Raw genomic sequence first — 20,549 nt, forward strand, 5'->3', positions numbered from 1 at the left:
TTAATGCTTTTGTTTGAAAAAAAAAATGTAATTTTGTAAAGTGATAATTATTATACTTATTTAGTCCGAAGTATTCGCACCGGTATTTTTATTATTTTTAATGTATCTACCAATAACCATTATGGGAAGCCGCGAGTGAAAGCCTAATTAAAAAATAAAACAATAGTACTTTTGTGCGCGAGTATACGCATGCGCAAACGCACCCCCTCCATTTTCCTTCAGCGTTCTTTTTACATGACGCGAACTATAATAAGAATTTAGTTTGTAAATATTATTTTATTGTTTATTATTTATTATTTTTTAATTATTGTAAATACGCTGATTCCACTTTTTAAATACGCCTGCATTAAACAATGAAAAGTGAATAATACCTATCTACCAATATTGAATATTAAATTGGTTTAATTAAACTTAGTAAACGTTAAAGAATAATAATTAGCTACGTTAATAATTTTCACATATTTTAGATTTTCAGAATTCAGATAGCTAATCTACATGCACATTTACCTAAGTCACTGCGACATACATACTGTGATACAAACCCACCAAGCAATTTATATTATTAACTAGAATTATTTTATTAACTAGAATTATCGGGCAGAGAAAGTGTTATTTATTATTATTATTAGCAGTGCAAGCGCGCGCGAGCGTCGCGTCGTCCTTTCGATAATGAATGAATCAATGAAACATAGACTTACAAATGTCAGGACAGTACAATAAAAACTTAAAAAATCATTTTTAATTAATGTATTGAGTTATGTCAAAAGTCGTAGAACAAATGTTGTTGTACATAATGTTAGCTATCTTGTCCTGCGAAGATGTTGGTGTTTTACAAGTAACCCTGTATATTATTCATGACCATACTATTAATAAGCAATCGTTATCAAGTAAATTATGTGGGACGATTGTTTACAAAAATATTATTACGTAAGATGTAAATATATGAAAAAAAATAAACGAGGTCAATCAAAATATCATAGGCGTGTTATATATAAGGTGTGTGACTTCTAACTGCGGGTTCTGTATGTGTAATAGATTTTGCGATAATGTAATATATTAAAAATAGCATCTGAAAAATACTAAATAATTTATGTGGCTTATGATAAATTTAAATTTGCTCGCTTCAGCCTGTAATATCCCACTACTGAGCATAAACATCTTTCCCCATGTAGGAGAAGGATCAGAGTTTAACCCACCACGCTGCTCCAATGCGGGTTGACGGATATATGTATATTCCCTAATATGAGTAACGATCGTTATCAGGTGTACATGATAACAACCGGGACCGATGGTTTAACGTGCTCTCCGAGGCACGGTGGGCAGACCCACAAGGACTGCACAAACACCCGGACCACGGCAAACACCTGTATGGCCAATACAAATGTTTGTCATGTGCTGGGAACGAACCCGCAACCGCCGATGCAACAGGTACAATCAATACAACCAATGGCTGTAACCGTTGCGCCAACGCGGCGTCAAATTTGCAAAATTTGCAATCCTATGATATTAATTTTATTACTTTGAATCGTCAAAAGCATGTACAAAGTAGATGCGACTTCCATTAATATCTCCACCTCACTTCTAAGTGAAGTTCAATATCTTAGCGTAATATTAAAATGTATGTAACCGTACGTAGGAACATGTCTTTACATTTAGAAATTTTAGTAGCAAATCACGATTTTTTATGGTTTCAAAAGTAAGTGATTATTTGAATTCTATCGAAATTTGAGAAGTACTTTTCGAGTTATATCGAATAATGCGTATTTACTTGACTATTTTTTCCTGTACCGTTGTATTATTTGTCGATGTAATTTAAGTCGGTTTTTTTCGTTTATAATACTAAAGTTAAGAAAAATAACAAATAGTCTTATTTATTCTAACTAAAAAATGTACTTATTTATATAGGTATGTATTAATTACGAGTTTTCAAAAACTCATCTGCCACTAAGTTATACACGGTCGTAAGAGACGCCATGGACAGAGACCGGTGGAAGCACATCATCCGCTCCAGATGCAACCCTGATGCTGACCACGATCCTCAGACATGAGGGACCGACAAGAGAGAGAGAGAGTATTAATTATATAAATAATTACATAGTATATTCATTAGAAGAAACTATGTATTTCTAATGGTCTGCTGTTACGTAAAAGGCAGGCATATTTATTTTTCTCATATTCATTTAAAAAACAAACATCTATCTTTATAGAGACGGAGAGACAAACTAACGTTTAACTAGAAAAACAATTTCGAAAAATAATTTAAATATATATTTTATTTTATCTGAAATTGATTTCATTTTCATTGTGTTCAATATCAATTGTGAATAATATAATATGATCAAGTGATAACCTGATAGGTGCTCGAAACATATCATGATATATATTATTGTTATTAAGTAGCTTATCGAAAACTAAATATTAAACAAACAATTGAGTTTCTAGAAAATTTACGGTTTGTGATTTATATTAATAATAAGAAATTTATTTCTATGGTCTTAAAAATCCTATCGAGATTGTTACCTCGACCGCTTAGATCAATCACCTTCGTGTCTTCTCCAATCTATTTGACATTAGCGAAATCAGTCGTGCTATTTTGGCACTATTGGAAACCATTTGGCACTATTTGAATAAATTTTAAGAATTTAATAAAAAACTACTACTAAAACTCAGGCACACTATACTATAAACAAACTATCTCTAAATAAGAACAGGCTTAAAGAACTGATCTAAGGTAGCTGGTAATCATCTAACAAAAGTTTTATTTTCTTGAAAACCAACAAACAATTCTCATAACACATTCTATGTTTAAGACCTTGAAAATACCAATTAGGTACTACGAAACTTTATCCCCATTCTATTCCTACAAATCATGTAATTTCAAGACATAAAAATTTTTTAGTATTAAATACAATCAACAGCCTCAATACAAATTCTTATACTTAGAAGACTAAAACTAACAAAGTCGTAAACAAAATTTTACCATCCATTCTATGTTTATTTATTATATGGATCACCAACAAAATTAAAATTATGTGAATCCATATAACGCTTATCTTTCTTTAGGCTTATAAATACATATAATTTAACTTATAAGTAGTGTCAGTTACATCGTGTTACAGAGTGAGTTTCCTAGAATTATTGATGATTCTTATTCATAATCTTCATCTGTAATTTTTCAAGACTTTTTGATTGTTCAATGAATGAGCGAGTGACCTTTGGGCTTTGAAGATACAAAGTACATCAGTCGATGCATTGTTATCATATTTCAATGGAAATGCAAATTTTAATTGCTACTTTCACACTCAACGCTTTAATATGCATAATCATTTTGTTACTTAATAAATAGATAAAAAGCAGATATTTTAAAAAATTTACCTTTACCTGACTTCAAGATTTTCATATCATTGTTTTCAAAAATGTAAACGTAATGGAGAATTCTCTTTATACTACTAACTACATATAATAAAATTTCTTTACTATATTCGCGTCTACAGATAGCCGACATTATGTATTTAGTATTCACTGTTTGTATTCACGTTTTCCTTATTGAGAAATGAGTAGTTTACGTTGTCACTTAGCCTGGCACTGCTTGGCGTGTAATACGAGACGTGAGGGAAATATATTGATGATAATTACTTTACAAATGTCCTATAGTACGATTTCCAATGTAATAAATAACATACAAAACGTTAATATACTATAATAAAGCATTATATTACGTGGAACAAACGGGCTTATCGCGTGGTCACTACCCTATTGCTATAATTATAATGTTATAATTATAAATTCTTTATTGTAGATCAGAAAAAAAATATTAAAATATATTACAAAAATAAGAAAAAGTATAAAAAAGTGGTCTTATCGTACAGAGCAATTCATTCATTTCAGAAACTGACAAACAACTTGGTGGATGATGTTATGTTAAATTTAATACATACTACACCCAAAGTGTTCTTTTGTCAATTTATGGAAGAAAAATGAAGTAATGAAAGTCCGAAAAAATTTTAAAGACATATATATCACAGAGGATTATTCTAAAGAAGTTCTAGAGAAGAGAAAAAATTTACAAGCTAAATTGAAAGAGGAAAGAATGAAAGGGAATTACGCATATCTTAAATATGACAAGCTTGTAGTAAAGGAAACTAGTACAACTAATGAAAAAAGAAAGAGAGAAATATCTTCATCACCACGAGATAATACACAACCCAATAAACAACAAGCCTGGATGACATCACACAATAACAGGCGTAACGCCTTTGATGTCATGAGAGGACGATCCAATTCTCTTTCTTCATATACAGCGGATAATAGGCAGTAACAACCAGCTATCGGCAACCGGAAAACACAGCAACATAAAAATATTGAAAACCAAATAACTAAAAACCACCAACCTCCCCCAAGCCGACTGGTCCTCGTGGGGGAAAATGACCACGACCCTCTAAAGATAAAAAATTACAGGAAGAAAAAATATAACGATATATATATAGCAACTCTAAACTGTCGATCACTAGGAACCATGGAAAAACTCCAGGAACTAGAATTAGCATTGGATGAAATAAAATGGGACATAATTGGTATTAGTGAAGTGAGAAGATTTGGGGAAAGAATCGAAGACCATGGAAAATACGTACTACACCATATAGGGGAGACACCCGGATTATACGGAGTCGGATTTATGGTAAAAAGAGACCTCGCCAAAAACATACTTGAATTAAGAGGGATTTCAGAACGCATTGCACTTCTCAACATTCAATTACCTGTAGATGGAGAGGAAGAACAATTATGGTCTATTATACAGGCGTATTCACCTACCGAATCAAATAGAAGAGAAGATATAACAAGAATTGAAAAATTCTACGAATATCTGCAATCCACTGCTGCAAATGCATCCAAGAACATAATAGTCATGGGTGACTTTAATGGACAGATTGGTAAACAAAAAAGTGGAGAAGAATATATCATAGGAAATCACGGATTTGGCAATAGAAGTAAAAACGGCTCACGATTAGTATCCTTTGCTATTGAAAATAAATTAAGCATCCTAAACAGTTTTTACAAAAAAAAACCATCAAAGAAATGGACATGGATATCTCCTAATGGCCAGTATAAAAATGAGATTGACTATGTTCTGTCTAACAATGCAAAAGTTTTCAAAGACTTGTCTATTATAAGCAATTTGAATTTTAACTCAGATCATAGAATGGTTAGAGCAAAACTCTCAAGTACACATGTTAAAAGAGCACGAAAATTTAATAACATTATGAAAGCCATCGAGTGCACTGGTAGTACTGATTTACTTCTGAAGAATCTCAAGATATCCTTGCATGATGGTGAAAAAGAATGTATATCTACTCAAGAAAAATACAACAGATTTCTCAAACAACTAAAAACAGAAACTAAAAAAGTAAACATGATTAGCAAGACAGCGATATCATTTAAAAGTAAGCAATTATTACAAGAACGGAAAGAACTCATACAGCAAGGAAAAAGTACTAATATCCATCGCCAAAAGATAGCAGAAATAAGCAAAAAGATTAGCGAACAACTTAGAAAGGAACGGAAAGCAAAAAGATTAGCAACATTCAGAAAATATGTAGAAAAAACAGGAGGAATAAAGAAGGCGATAAAAGAAATGAACTACAAAAAGGACTGGATTCCAAATATGAAGAATAAAAATAGTGTTAAAACCAGCAAAAGACCAGAAATACTAGGTATTGCTACAGAATACTACAAAAATTTATACCAAAGCCATAAAGGGGAACACGTGATAAAGGAAAATAATTTAATAAATAAAGAGGAGATTAAATCAATTCTAAAAGAAGAAACAATAAAATCTATCCAAACACAAAAACTGGATAAGGCGCCTGGATCAGATTTAGTCACAAATGAACTACTTAAAACTACGTTACCAGCGATAACACCAAGACTTACAGATTTATTCAATGAAATCCTCGAAACGGAAACCATCCCGGAAGACTGGACCAAATCGACAATCGTACTGCTGCATAAGAAGGGAGACAAGGGTGATATAGGAAACTACAGACCGATCAGTTTAATGTCCAATGTTTACAAAATATTTTCAAAAATTATACTAAACAGAATAACCACTACACTAGATGAAAACCAACCTAAAGAACAAGCTGGTTTTCGAAGTAAGTTCTCAACTATAGATCACATTCACACTCTAAGACAAATACTACAAAAATATAGAGAATATAATAAAACATACTACATAGGGTTTGTTGACTTTAACAAAGCGTTCGATACATTGGAACATGAGTATATATGGGATGCTCTAAAAAGACAAGGGGTAGAAGCAAAGTACATACGAATAATCAAAAACGTATACACAGCGAGCACCGCACAAATTAAACTTGAATCTAAGGGCAAAGAATTTCCTATTAAAAGAGGTGTACGCCAAGGAGATCCTATATCACCTAAATTATTTTCAGCAGTACTGGAGATGATCTTCAGGAACCTAAACTGGACAAAAAAGGGGCTCAATATAAATGGCGAAAATCTCAACCATCTACGCTTCGCTGATGATTTGATTTTGTTCTCAGAGGATGCAGAAACTCTAGGTCTAATGTTGCAGCAATTATCCGATGAAAGTGCTAAAACCCGGCCTGACAATGAATCTAACCAAAACCAAAATTATGACAAACGCCCAACAAACACTAAACAATGAACAAATAACAGTAAATAACGAAAAAATAGAATATGTAAATGAATATATATATCTAGGTCAACTTATATCTACAGATGATTGCATGAATAGAGAAATAGAACGAAGAATAATTAATGCTTGGAAACGATTTTGGTCTCTAAAGGAAATAATGAAAGATAAAGATATGCCAATGAAAGGAAAAAAGAAAATATATGAAATATGCATTATGCCATGCTTACTATATGGGTGCCAGACATGGGCGTTAACAGAACTACAAGAAAGTAAACTAAAAGTCTGCCAAAATTCAATGGAAAGAAGTATTTTAGGCATAAAAAAAGGAGATAGAGTCAAATTGCAAGAAATCAAAAAGAAAACAAAATTTAAAAATGTAAACACAGTCTACAGACAGCTTAAATGGCGTTGGACGGGACATATGTTAAGAGAAAGTAAAGAGAAATGGACTAAGTTAGTAACAGAATGGTATCCAAGAGATAGTAAAAGAAATAGAGGAAGACAAGCGAAAAGATGGGAAGATGACTTCAAGAAAATAGCTGGTCCGTTATGGTCACGCTTAGCAAAAGATAGGAATACGTGGAAATCTTTGGAGGAGGCCTTTGTCGGCAGACAAGCTGTTCCACATAAACACCCAGTTGCCGATCATTCAAATACAAGTTAAATTTAATTAAACCATTTTGTGTTTTTTAGAAAGTAGGCATATATTATTATGTATTAGTATTAAGAAAAAAAGCAGCAATAAAGGCTATTTTATTTTATTTTATTTTTATTTTATTTTATTTTTACACCCAAAGTGTTACGCTCATAAAATCGTCGAAACTGATATCCGGTGAAACTCGTATGAGGCATCCATATGTGGCATCTTACTGATCTTTGTAATTTATATTCTTGCTTTTATGTGACTTAATAAAATAAATAAATAAATGAAGTTAAATTCGGTGTAGGAATCAAATCCACATGCCTCGAAACAGAAATGACTAGTCAAAATCGTAAATATTTTACTTGTATTTACATATATACTGTAATATAAATTCTTTTATCGACATAAAATTAATATAATATTACTTTACAACCAAATAATACACAATATTCAATGAATGTATAAGAAAATAATTGAAACGCTACATGCATTACTCATTTCTAGGACGCCTAGCCAATTAAAATATAGCGAGTCTGGTATGTGTGATAACGGGTTCTCTTATCAGTCTCCACAAACGTAGCATAATTAATTAACTGTTCTGAATTATTCACACTGTACGATGGTGATACGAATTTTAAAAAAATTGCGCAATTTTTTTTTTTATTTGTAACCGACTTGAAAAAATGAGGAGGTTATAAATTCGACTGTATGTTTTTTTTATGTTTCATATGTGATGATTCATTTTTTAATCAAAAGCAGCTGATTGTCATGTAAGGACCATTAAAATTTGATCTAAATCTGACGAATTATTTTTGAGTTATTCTTAAAATGCTAATTTAATTATCTTGTTTTACCGACTACCCAGAGGTAGAGACCTACGTAGGTAACGTACGTACTACTTGTCAATGTAATTCGGTTTTGTTTGGTTTGCGAGCAAACAATTTTTTCTTTAATTTTCAACCACAAAACATACTGATGACGGATCACAGATAATTATCAATGTAAAAAAAGTATATTAAATATCCTATTTTACTTTAAAAGTAATAGCGCAGCGAAAGTATATTATTGTAATAATATTTCATTGGTATATGAACATAAAGTTTGTAGTCAATAAAAAAAATGTAGGTCATAAAGTATCTGTGAAGAATAACTACATTTATACGTGAAAAAAAAAAACGAAAATGCTTTAGACCCCACGACTGAAGTAAATCTTCTTTATAATAGGCCTGCACAGTGTCTTAGACATATGAAGCACTACTGGCTATGAGAGAAAGAGAGAAAGAAAATGTACGTTCGCACCTCTCTCTCTTGCTCCGTTCGCCTACCCCAATCACACTTTTCGTAACGTTCTCCTCCAGCTTACTCTCAAAGTCCAGCGTGTGTAAAAAAATTTAACTTCAAAATTCCACCTATTTATTTAAAAAGATTATACTCACTTCCCAGTACATATCGCCCATTCATATAGCTTATCGAGCAGATTCTCACTGAGCAGGTATTCGAGGCAAGACGCGGGGCTCGACATGCGGTTGATCTGCCTCGCCCTCGCTTCTAACACCAGCAGAGTCGTCAACTGTTCCAGGTGATTCACGACACCGAGAACATCGTCGTGTAAGTGTTGAGGCTGGAAGTTACAAATAAATAACTTTAACCGAGGTAGGGCACAGCAGGAAAGAGTGTAGCAGTATAAGAACGGGTCAGATGCCCCTGGGGAAATTTATGTCAAAATTTTGATAACGAAAATCACCGTCTTAAGAGGAACATTTCCCTAAGTTACCACACCTCTGAACACCCTAGTTTTTCAAAAAAAAATTGACATAAATTTCCCCAGGGGCATTTGACCCGTGCTTATACTGCTACACTCTTTCTTGCTCAAAATATGGAGCAGCCCGACTAGGGTAGAACCTCGACCTTACAAAGATTAACAATACTGCTTTCAAGCTGTGTTGTGTTCATGTTGGTAAGTAAGGTGACCGGAGCTCCTGGGGGGATTGGGGATAGGGTCGGTAACGCGCTTGCGATGCTCCTGGGGTTACAGACGTTTATAAGCTACGCTAGTCGCTAACCATCAGGTGAGCCGTACGCTTGTTTGACAACGTAGTTATATATACGAAAAATATAGATTACACCCAGACCCAAAGGATATTCAAAGTTTCGAATCCGGAGCAGAAAGCAGGGTCAGTGCTAACTGTTTACGCCACAAGTTCGATCGACGGTCGGCGGGCTGCGAAGTGCGGGGAACGAGCCCGTCGACGCCGGTGGCGGCCACTGTTGCTCCTCGCTGCGGTATCAGATTGGGAGCCGATCGAACTGGTGGCGTAAACACTAACCGTGACAAGGAATGTAGAAATATTAATAACGTGCTTTTTTGTCTCTAAATTGACTGTAACTATTTTCAAACATCACACATTATGCTACAGTAAATTTATTAGGTACACATGAATAGTCCTATGACTGACTAGTAAAGTTAAAAAAGGTCGTGATCTGATACTGATGGTGCTTCTCTGTTTTTAAGATTTATTTTTATCTCTTTTATTAATTACTCAAACATTTCATTGACTATTAAATTATTTATTAATATGAATGAATCGATTGTTATTAATACGAATGCAAAATAATTCTGTTAATTAGCTTCTAGGAACTAATCGTTATTCTCATTAACATATAAAAAAATCACACTTGTATCATAATGATTTAGCACATCGTTAAAAACTCATTACATGCAAAATGTGTTGGTTTGTTTATTGAATACTTCTTGATTGTTTGTTATGCTTGAATAGAAATACAAGTTCATTTGTACATGAACATTTTTCACTTTAGCTATACATGAATGGACATTCGATGTGACTTATTGTGTTTTATACATACAACTAAAAACTTTTGTTTCATCTAAAATAAAACGGATTGTTTTATTTATGAACTTTATAGCAAAACGAATCATCTTTTGATTATAGGACAATATAGGATCCAATTTGAAACATTTATTTTTTTAGCCAACTTAGAAAAAAGAAGGATATGGTCAATTGGTCTGTATTTTTTAAGTGTGTTAGCTCATAGCTTTTAACTGGGTGTACAGATTTTGAAGATTATTTTTTTATTTGCAAGCTGGTGCTTGTAGTGTGGTACCATAGCACAGAGCAGAGGTTTAACGAAATCTGACAGTATTTCTTGAGTTATTCAGAATAATCCATATTTTATTAATCATGATTTCGATACCTACGTTGATGGTGTTCTCATTTCAGTAATATTTTTTTTGATTGATAAAAACTCAATAGTTATATGAATCGTTAATATTTGAACACATGTTCAAGCTGGAAATAAAAGATATTATGTAATAATTGACTGGCATGTTGGCACAGTTGATAGTAACTGTGCTTTTCGATCCAGGGTCGTGGGTTTGATTGCCAGGAGTAAGTGTAATATTTATTCATATATTATGTATTTATTCAAAAATTATAATTATGTTTAAGTTGGCCAAGGTCTTAATAGCTGATTATGTACATATGTGTATTTTAAATGTATTTATTTTTCTTCTTGCTTAGAATATTTAAAAATAACTGATACTGTTTTATCTTGCTAGAAATTAGGTTATTTGATAAATTATTAATAAATGTGTAGTAATGTGTGAAGTAAAATGCACAATTACAATGTAAAAAATTAAGTATTTAGAAATATTTAAACGTTGTCTACTGACTGTGATAACTGAATTTATATAAAGATAAATTCATTAATTATGATTAAAACTTTTAATGTAAATAATTACTCATTGGTTTTCTTACATAAGAAGTAATATAATTAATTTGGTAAAGTAAATATAAATATTATAATATAGTTAATTCCTTTCATTGATGAATAAATAAAGGGACAATGAAATAAATAAAAGAATAATAGAAATAATTGATTTCCAGCAACTCGGATCCCGAAAATTGTTAGTAGAAAAAAATTATACTCATATTTATATTAGTAGTTTATTAAAAATATTTTAATACTAAGTAGGACATTGTCATCCTCATCATATGGCCAATTAGTGGAAAGTCCCCACTGTCTGCAATCTTACTCAGCACACTGTAGCCTTTGCCACACATGTAGTTAAGAGATAACACAGTATTTTTTGGATTATTACATAACATGATTATTGCATATCAATGTTATATAATATATTTTAATGATCTCAATTTACCTGTGATTTTATAATAATATCGTGAGCCTGTTGCCAGTGTTTGCAAAATGAGTTATAGCATGCTTGTGGCTCGTAGTCGTGACGGGGGTCAAGTGTCCGAGACAGTTGCCTCGCGAAGCTCAGCGATGTGGTTCTGAGCCAACTCATCTTGTCGAATTATTTCATGGCACCCTGCAAATATAATATGTAATTAAATTTATATTATCTTAATTAGACTTTTATTCATTAAAGATAGTATGTAATGTAAACAGCTGCCAAAAAACTGGGCGTCCTCTCGAAGGTGAGACGGTACTTCACTCCGGAACAGTTTCTGAATTTATATCGAGCACAAGTTCGATCATGTATGGAGTACTGCTCTCATCTTTGGGTTGGCTCAGCCAAGTACCAGCTGGAGCTTCTTGAATCAATTGAGAGACGAGCCAGGAGGCTCATCGGTGACGATGCACTGGTCGCCACAAAGCTGCAAAGCTTACATCATCGGCGTAGGGTGGCCGGCCTGTCGGTTTTTTATCGGATACACTTCGGAGAGTGTGCGCAAGAACTCCATGACCTGATTCCCCCCTCCCCCTTCCATCATCGTACAACCAGACGCTCTGCGTTACGTCAACCTTATATGGTTGACATTCCCCCTATACGCACTAAGCGATTCGCTAGTACATTCTTGATCCGTACGGCCAAAGAATGGAACTCTCTACCAGCGTCTGTGTTTCCCGAAAGCTATGACCTGGGGATCTTTAAGTCGCGAGTGAATAGGTTACTTCTAGGTAAGCGTGCTCCATCTTAGACCGCATTTTCACTTATCATCAGGTGAAATAGCGGTCAAACGCCAGCCTATCTATGTAAAAAAAAATAAATAAAAAAAAAGTATAAATTGTCATTATATTAAGTTGATTTAAGATTTGTATTTTTTGTAATTTTATACATATAATATGTCTAACGATGTCAGAAGTATTGTGTGTGCAATTTTCATAATAAATATAGAAGTAAACAATAGTATTAATTTGTATTTAGTATATATTTATTAACTTAACAAATATGTGTATGTGTGTACATCATAAGATTAAAAAAAATTAGGTATATACACAATTTTAATTTATAAGAGGTGAAATTAAAGTTATACCCACCAATTATAAATAGAAACTTTTTTAACATAGATCTGCTTTTGAAATTTAATTGCTTCACAAGTATTTTATGTGTAATTATTTTAATGAATGACGAAATAACAAGATGCATTCATATGCTTAATTCAAGGTTCAATGTTGGGAAGAATAATAAAATTAAGTTTTATTATGTTTTATTAGATTCTGTTCAGTTAATATTGTGTTCAACATATTTGAAATTAATAAAATAATGATTAGTCTAAAAATATAATTATAACTTTCTTTGAAATTATGAAAGTAACTTATAATAATTAAAAAGGAATGTTTTCATACACTTATTGTTATAGGTTGGTGTGCTATACAATAGGCAGAATGGATAGGAACTTTCACTATCTGTCAAAACAAGAGCTCTTTGTGGTTATTACAAGCGAGTATGGAGTATTGTGGATGTATCTGATAAAGCTTGTGTGAAAATATAAACAATAACTAACCAGTGAAATCTCATTTGTAAGACCTTTATTTGTATAGCGATATATTTAACGTACTAGATATTCTGAAATGGCTATCGAAATGTTCAATTGAAAACGTAATGTTTATTTCAAATTAAATTTAAACATACTCTCATTTATTTAGAATGACTTATATATTCAATGCTATGAATAATATGTCATCAATATTGTAAGGACATGGACCTTGACATTACAAAATTTCTCAATTTAAGGATGATCATACATTCACAACCAATATTCTTTTTATATTTTAGTGTAAGGTATGATAAATTCAAATTAGGAGATGAAATATGAGTGCACGTACGTTAAGGAAGAATGCTTGGTCGGAAATAGATGCAGCAGCCACAAAATAAACCACAAGATCACGGAGTTACATGATACGCAGTACGCATCAATGAGGTTTGTCACTGCCACTGAACAATAGCACTTTAAAAACACTTTTTCAATACTGAAACACTGTCTGTTTCACAATTATTGATGTTTTGTATTGCTTTTAACTTAAAACTAGCGAATCCTCACAAAAAAACTAATACAACTGAGAAAAAAAGGAAAACAACCGTACTTGAGCTCGCTATGACAATTGACAAATGACATCACTGACAAATGACAATTTCTTTTTTTTTAATTTATTGAGAGCTGGATTCAAGTCCTTCGCTCTAAACTGTACAATTTTTACACATTAAAAATAGGACAATAAAATTATATAATTATAAACAAAAACTTCTACACTTCAGATTTTATTTCCTTATTATATCTTCTCTATTGTCGAACATATAAACTTGAATAATGGTTTAAAAAATCTTGGGTTGGCTAATATTTCTTCTGGGCGGCGGGGAGTATTTATTTTATTTTCTGAGCAAATTTTATTTATATCCGAAGCCAGGATTAATCTATGCAACATATGCTCCATGCTATGCAACATGGAGCATAGAGAAAAGGAGACCGATCGCTACGTACTAAAGCATAGCCCGCCTGTCCCTAAAAACTTGTTTCAGCCACCAGTCTGCGCTGCTGACGGTAAGTTGCCTCTGTGAAGTTAGCTGTTTATGTCATGTGCTTATGAGTACAAGTAAATGAAGTTAGTTGAATAATGTATTTTGTAAACAATGTTTACAAATTTTCTTTGCGGCATTTGTGAGAAAATAATCGTGCTCCGTAATTTTTTAATTTTTGACCAAAAGAAACATTACAAAATGGTGAAACATTGTATTGTGCGTGGATGTAAAAGAGATTTAGCATCTGATCGCTAAAATAGAATGAATTACTGAAAAACAATTTGCGTCAATCATCTTTATTCAAAGTACCAAACTACCAAAGGTAATAATATCTTCATACGTTATTGATTCATAGCTGTACATTGGAATACTGAATATGTAAAATTATTATTTGCTTAGTTAATCATGTTTTTTTAAATAAATTAATCTTTATTGAACTTTTAAGAAATTGTTGAAATTAAGGTTAATTACAAGATTTGCAAGTAATTACATTCTCAAAATTTATTCATTCACTTTCAGAATAACGTATTGAGGGAAAATGGGTAAAAGCTTTATCACAACAATTGACTCCAAATCAGTTTTGTGTGAGAAGCACTTTCGCGAAGAAGATATTAAGAAAATTGATCGATTGATTATTAATGGAGCTGAAATTATCATCCCTCGCGAAAGGTGGACTCTTTTGAATGACAATGTCATTCCAATAAACCCTCACGATTTGGAAAAGGACATTTCTGAAGAGGTTTGAATGCCAAAATTTATTATTTTTAGATGATATTGAAATATAAGAAATATCAAATCTGTTTACTTTACTTTAAAGTTGTTTTTTTTTTTTTGTTACAGCAAGTTCCAATAGTGCAAAATGACATTAATAACTGACCAATCGAAAAACCTGGATTATACACAACCCTTGTTAAAAATCGTTCAAGGTAACAATTTAAAAGAAGATTCTCAACCAGCAGGACCCCATCATATGGAATCACCAGAGATTGTAACAGCTAATAATGTAAAAGACTTAGATATTATTATGTTTATCATATTGTTATAGATTTGCGAGATTTTAATATTTTTTTGTACATAAATTTCAACATTAGGTCATTATCTCGAACATGTGTGAATACCTGTAAATGGCTTAGTCGAAATGTACATTTTGTACTCATTTAATGTCTTATGTGCTGTTGGTGTTCCAAATAAAATAAAAAAAAATAAAAAAAAAATGTCTCCACCATCATGTGTTACACTAGAAGAGATCCATGCTCATTTTCACTCAATACTGATCCAAGGATGGTGTTATTTTGCTTGTGATGAAGAGTTGATATTATATAAGATATGAATTTTACTATTTCCAATAATCTTTCAGTGAAGGTAAATAATTTTCTCATGCTTTTTTGAATAATTTTATCTATTCATAATGCATACAGAGCATTTTATAAAATTTATTAAGTTTTGCTCACATAATCATTTCTGATACAACAGGTTTCTTTCTCTCAACAACCAGAAATTGTTATTGATACTACATCATCTATAGAAGATATAAAAATGTATATGGAAACTCTGCAAGCGACTATTTTATGTAAAGGAACTGACATACACTATAGGTACGATATATTTTCTTTCATTTCTTTTAATATAAATAAAAATCTCATACTATTACACATTCGGTGAAAATTGAAAATAAACTTAAAGATTCACCTAAATCGAGGCTCCATCTAGAACTGTAACACCTGAAGTAAAAACAAGCATCAAGTACATCTTTTAGTAGTAGTGTGAAAAGAAAGAAAGTATCTACATTACCTTTAAAAAATTCCAAATCATCTTGTAAGTCAATAGATATGTGTTTTAGGTAGCAGATTTTTTTTGTAATTATCTAACTGTATGCAAATGAACTTGTAATAATGTAAATACATTTATAAAGCAATTTTATGAAATAAAAAAATATGATATTTTAATTGTTTTTTATTTATTTTACTACTATGTCGTTAAATCTAGCAAATTTTGATTTTTAATTTCTACTAACTATCACTCAATATTGATACTAATTCACCACTTCGCCAGTAAACCTGTATAGTAGTCACAATGCAAAGGCCACGTTTATATTGTCTCATTGTTAATTAAATAATTAACAGATAGTCTAATAATATGGATAATATATTTCTGATAATTTTAGTACTATTTACTGACTCTTAATTTACTTTGAGAAAAGTTGTATTTATAATTATAAATTATTTGGAGAAACATATTGTAAGCATCATTAAAAACAGTAATGTGGTGTTTTTATGATTTTTATTGAAAAAAAAATTAATAAAACCATATCAAAATATGCATAATATTGTTCATAATTAATGAGAGACAATAATGTAATTTTTATACAAAAAAAGCTATAGAATGCTAAAGGTGGTGGTTGCGGGTTCAATCCCCGCACATAACAAACATTTATATTGGCCATACAGATGTTTGCTGTGGTCTGTTTGTGCAGTCCTTTTGAGTCTCCCCACCGTGCCTCGAAGAGAATGTTATGCCGTCGGTTCCTGTTGTTATCATGTACATCTGATAGCGATTGATAGGGAATAAATCTTCCAACCCACATTGGAGCAGCGTGGTGGATTAAGCTCTGACTTAAGCACTGACACGGGGGAAAGAGGCCTATGCACAGCAGTGGGATATTAAAGCATTACATGCTGAAGCATACGGGAAGAATACCACTAACAAATGCTATAGTTTTAACTTATTTAGTATCACAGAACAAAAAAGAAAACATATAGACCTAATCCCAGCCGTGGGATGTTAAAATATTGATCTTATAAAAACAATTTCACATCTTACTGATAAAGTCTCAGTATCTGTAACTTATTGAATCTATAACGATATGAAACGGATAAGTTTCTGAATGTTTTCATTCCGCTTCACACTTCACTATCTGGCAAATACTTTCTATTCAGAACCTTTTTTAATTTCTATTATAGGTAATTTCATATTCGAATCTTATTAATAGGTAAACATCGTAAATATTTTACTTAAAGTACATTTACAATAAATGTGAACAAAAAATAAAGGTTATAAAAAATGTATAAGTGTTATATTAACTGTGAAGTTTTATACTAAGCTTCCTATCGCAGCTTTATTGCATTGAAATAGATTATTATTATGTAACTTAATCCAATATCGTCTACTTCTGAATGAATCTTTATTGTGAATTAAATTAATGCCCGTGGTTAAAAATATGCAAACACCTCACAGACTTGTAAATAAGACAGTCTTCTCTATAATTATTATTTAGTACTATCTGATCCGAAAGGGACGTCCTTTTTTGCGAATTATCGAAGTTTAATCACTGTATTCTGATTTTTCTTTTCAATTTATGCGAAATTTTCGCATGAGTTCGCCACGTATATACACATCTCTGGAGTTGTTATATACGTTGAATTTTTTTTCTATCGGTCATTGTAACTTATACTTAAAATATACATAAGTTAAAACTTAAAGAATATCAGGTAAAATGAAACCCAGTCTCTTAATTTATATGCTAGTGTAAATTCGAAACAACATCTGTAAAAGCGTAGAAATGTGTGTATATTATTACGATAACAACTATTACAACTTTTTGAATTGTTGTAGCTCAGAAACAGTTTTTCAGCTTGTTAGGAATTTATGCACCTTCGAATGTCTAAAAAATGATCGAACTAAATGTTGATAGACTTGATAGATCAGTTCAAATTAGCGCACAACAGCCCGCGCTTTTATTGAGGCAACTTAGCGATCGCAGCGCTACGCTATTTCGTCGATATTTTCGGGACACTATTTTCTATAGCGATCGTTCTCCTCTTCTCTATGCTCCATGCTATGCAACTTCAATGACAAATGACAATTTGATCTCTGAGTTGCCACTACCGCGAAACATTTATGCGGTAATGTAGGATTACGTTAAGTTTTTTATACAGTACATTGTACGATTATTAACGTTATATTTAATAACAAAATAGATAATTAATTACTTTATTAATTAAAATAATCAGTATTTGATAATGTGTATCTTTAGTTATCTCCTTCTAAAGTAACGACGAGCGGTGGGCCAGAAGGTGTAATTATAAAAAATAAATAAAAACTTTTCCAATAAAGTGTCTGCCACAAGGTATGACATTCTATTTCATAGGAAAAAAAATATTATTTTAGTATATTGCTACGGTTGTCTGTGTGGATATATAATATAGTGTAAGATATACTTGAAAGTAAAAGAAATGAAAGCAATTTCTCTTAAATCACAATCTATCACCGAGAATAAGAAAAAATCAAAGGTTTCATACACAAAATGTTATTCGAGCACAAAATTGACTCCATTGGATTTTGAAAATTTTGTTCCTTGGTTCTGTCTACAATTTCAAGTTCCAATTGTTGTTAATATAAATAAAATGAAAGGAGGTTAATAAAATCGCATATGAGTTAAGTATGGAATTTTACTCTTTCTTCTTTTAAGATACATTTATGTTACAGATGAATATACTTCACGAATAATGAAAAAAACGAGTTCTATTAAATCAAAAACAAAAGATTCAGTCGATGTATTCGAAAGTCGCATCGTAGTATCAAGCAACACAATAACAACTTCTCATAAGGAAAGTTCAATAACTATGACAGCTTACTACGATTTTAAAAATGAGTTGGAGGAGATAGCTTTTACTAACTGTCCTTTAGAAATAAACAGGAAAATTATTCAGGCTATAAATATCTGTTTACCTTTTCACAAATCTCTGCATAGACTTTCAATAAAAAGGTGTCTTACACGGACAGTGTTATACGAAATAAGTAAACTTTTGCCACATTCCAATATAACAGACATTTGTCTAGACGACAATTTTTTGCCACAAGGCAATTATTACATACTATTAGATAAACTGAATAATGTACGAAATCTTTCACTGCGAAGGTGTAATATTAACGATGAAGTATGTAAAAGTATAGCTACTAGGATGCATTTTGAATGTCCTGCTTCTAACACTCTTATTACTTTAAACTTAGCCTCGAATTGTATCACCGATATTGGTGCTGATCATCTTGGAATAATGTTGAAACAGAATCATACTTTGTTGTATTTAAATATATCGGGTAATAAAATTACTGACTCAGGTGCGATAAACATTTTGAATTGTCTACAAATATTTCCGCTGACGAAAAATGAAAGAGTTGCAAGGAATTATAGGAAACTACAATTTTTTCAAAAGAGAATAGAAATGTATAAAAAATGTGAAAATGAAATAACTAATCGGATTAGAGAGGAGCAGGAAAAAGAAAATATAAGTAACTATAGGATGCCTTTTGAACGTGAAAAGTTGCAAAAAAGAAAGACTACGAAACTGATGTGTTTTGAAGAATTGTCGGTAGCAGAACAAGCTGAAAAAATGACTGCAGAAATTATAGGTGATTTTAAAGACATATATGATGATAATAATATTGTACGCGAAAATGGGCAGGTATATGTAATTGGTAACTTAAGGCTCTGTTATTTAAATCTCGCGTATAATGATCTAGGATACTTTTCAATTCGGAAAATTTATGACGTGGTAAAGTATCAGAGTAGCGTAAATAAACCAGCAAATTGTTTAGGATTGCTGAAAATTGTTTTGGAAGGTAATAATCTACCAGATGGTTGTGACGAACTTAGAGGTATTCAGGATTACCTGGAATCAGCGGTTACTGAAAATATACCTCTTGAAATGACTGGGTGTAAATCTTCAGTAAAATCAAGAAAAAAACTACACGGTAAAAATATGTAAAATATGTGTAAAACGACAAGTAGTTTTGTGCTATTGTTTTGTAAATTCTAATATTTACAAATTAATTCTCGTTAATAAGGTACTTAAGTTGTGATGAAGAACATGAAGTCGAACATTAGAGAAATCTCATTTTATGATTTAATATTTTGATGGTAAAATTTTGGTGTTTTTTAAGGTTCCGTACCCAAAGGGTAAAAACGGGACCCTATTACTAAGACTTCGCTGTCTGTCCGTCCGTCAGCCCTTCTGTCTGTCACCACGCTGTAGCCCAAGAGCGGCGATAGCTAGACAGTTGATATTTTTACAAATTATGTACTTCTGTTGCCGCTATAACAACAAATACTAAAATCAAAATAAAAAGTATTTAGGGGGCTCTCATACAACAAAAGTGATTTTTTTGCCCGATATTAAAATCAGCACCAGGTAAACGCTTGAAATAGTTATACTTAGTTTATAAGCTGTTGTGGGAACGCTGCGGTGTAGCGCAGGCGGCGCGACGGGCGGCAGGTTCTAGACAACGATCGTTCGGGTAGCGATAACGTCATGAAGCAAGGCGAGCTAGTTACAATATGAAATTTGTGTCCTACTGTTGTTTACCTAGTCAATAGTACGGAACCTTTCGTGCGCGAGTCCTTCTCGCACTTGATTCTCTAATTTAGTCGACTGGAAACAAAATTTAAT

The 20,549-nt window shown here is 32.0% G+C and overlaps 1 protein-coding gene and 2 long non-coding RNA genes across 3 annotated transcripts in view; 2 read left to right on the forward strand and 1 right to left on the reverse strand.

Moving 5' to 3' along the window:
* Positions 1-13,707, reverse strand: part of LOC123663832 (FHIP family protein GH13096-like) — a 28,561-nt gene extending 14,854 nt beyond the window's left edge. Inside the window, exons 1-3 of the mRNA XM_045598467.1 lie at positions 13,413-13,707; positions 11,500-11,670; positions 8,759-8,943 (exon numbers count right to left, since the gene is read on the reverse strand). Of these exons, the coding sequence (XP_045454423.1) occupies positions 8,759-8,943; positions 11,500-11,646 (332 nt within the window). The 5' untranslated portion in view covers positions 11,647-11,670; positions 13,413-13,707. The remainder of the gene's footprint in view (positions 1-8,758; positions 8,944-11,499; positions 11,671-13,412) is intronic.
* Positions 13,708-14,033: 326 nt separating this feature from the next.
* LOC123663834 lies at positions 14,034-15,296 on the forward strand. Its single transcript, XR_006744712.1, has 4 exons — positions 14,034-14,425; positions 14,623-14,842; positions 14,944-15,106; positions 15,195-15,296. It is a non-coding gene; the product is annotated as an uncharacterized LOC123663834 (long non-coding RNA).
* A 26-nt stretch (positions 15,297-15,322) lies between these two features.
* LOC123663833 lies at positions 15,323-16,049 on the forward strand. Its single transcript, XR_006744711.1, has 2 exons — positions 15,323-15,465; positions 15,577-16,049. It is a non-coding gene; the product is annotated as an uncharacterized LOC123663833 (long non-coding RNA).
* The last annotated feature ends 4,500 nt before the right edge of the window (positions 16,050-20,549 follow it).

This window comes from Melitaea cinxia, chromosome 21 (assembly GCF_905220565.1).
Source record: "Melitaea cinxia chromosome 21, ilMelCinx1.1, whole genome shotgun sequence".
Lineage (NCBI taxonomy): Eukaryota > Metazoa > Arthropoda > Insecta > Lepidoptera > Nymphalidae > Melitaea > Melitaea cinxia.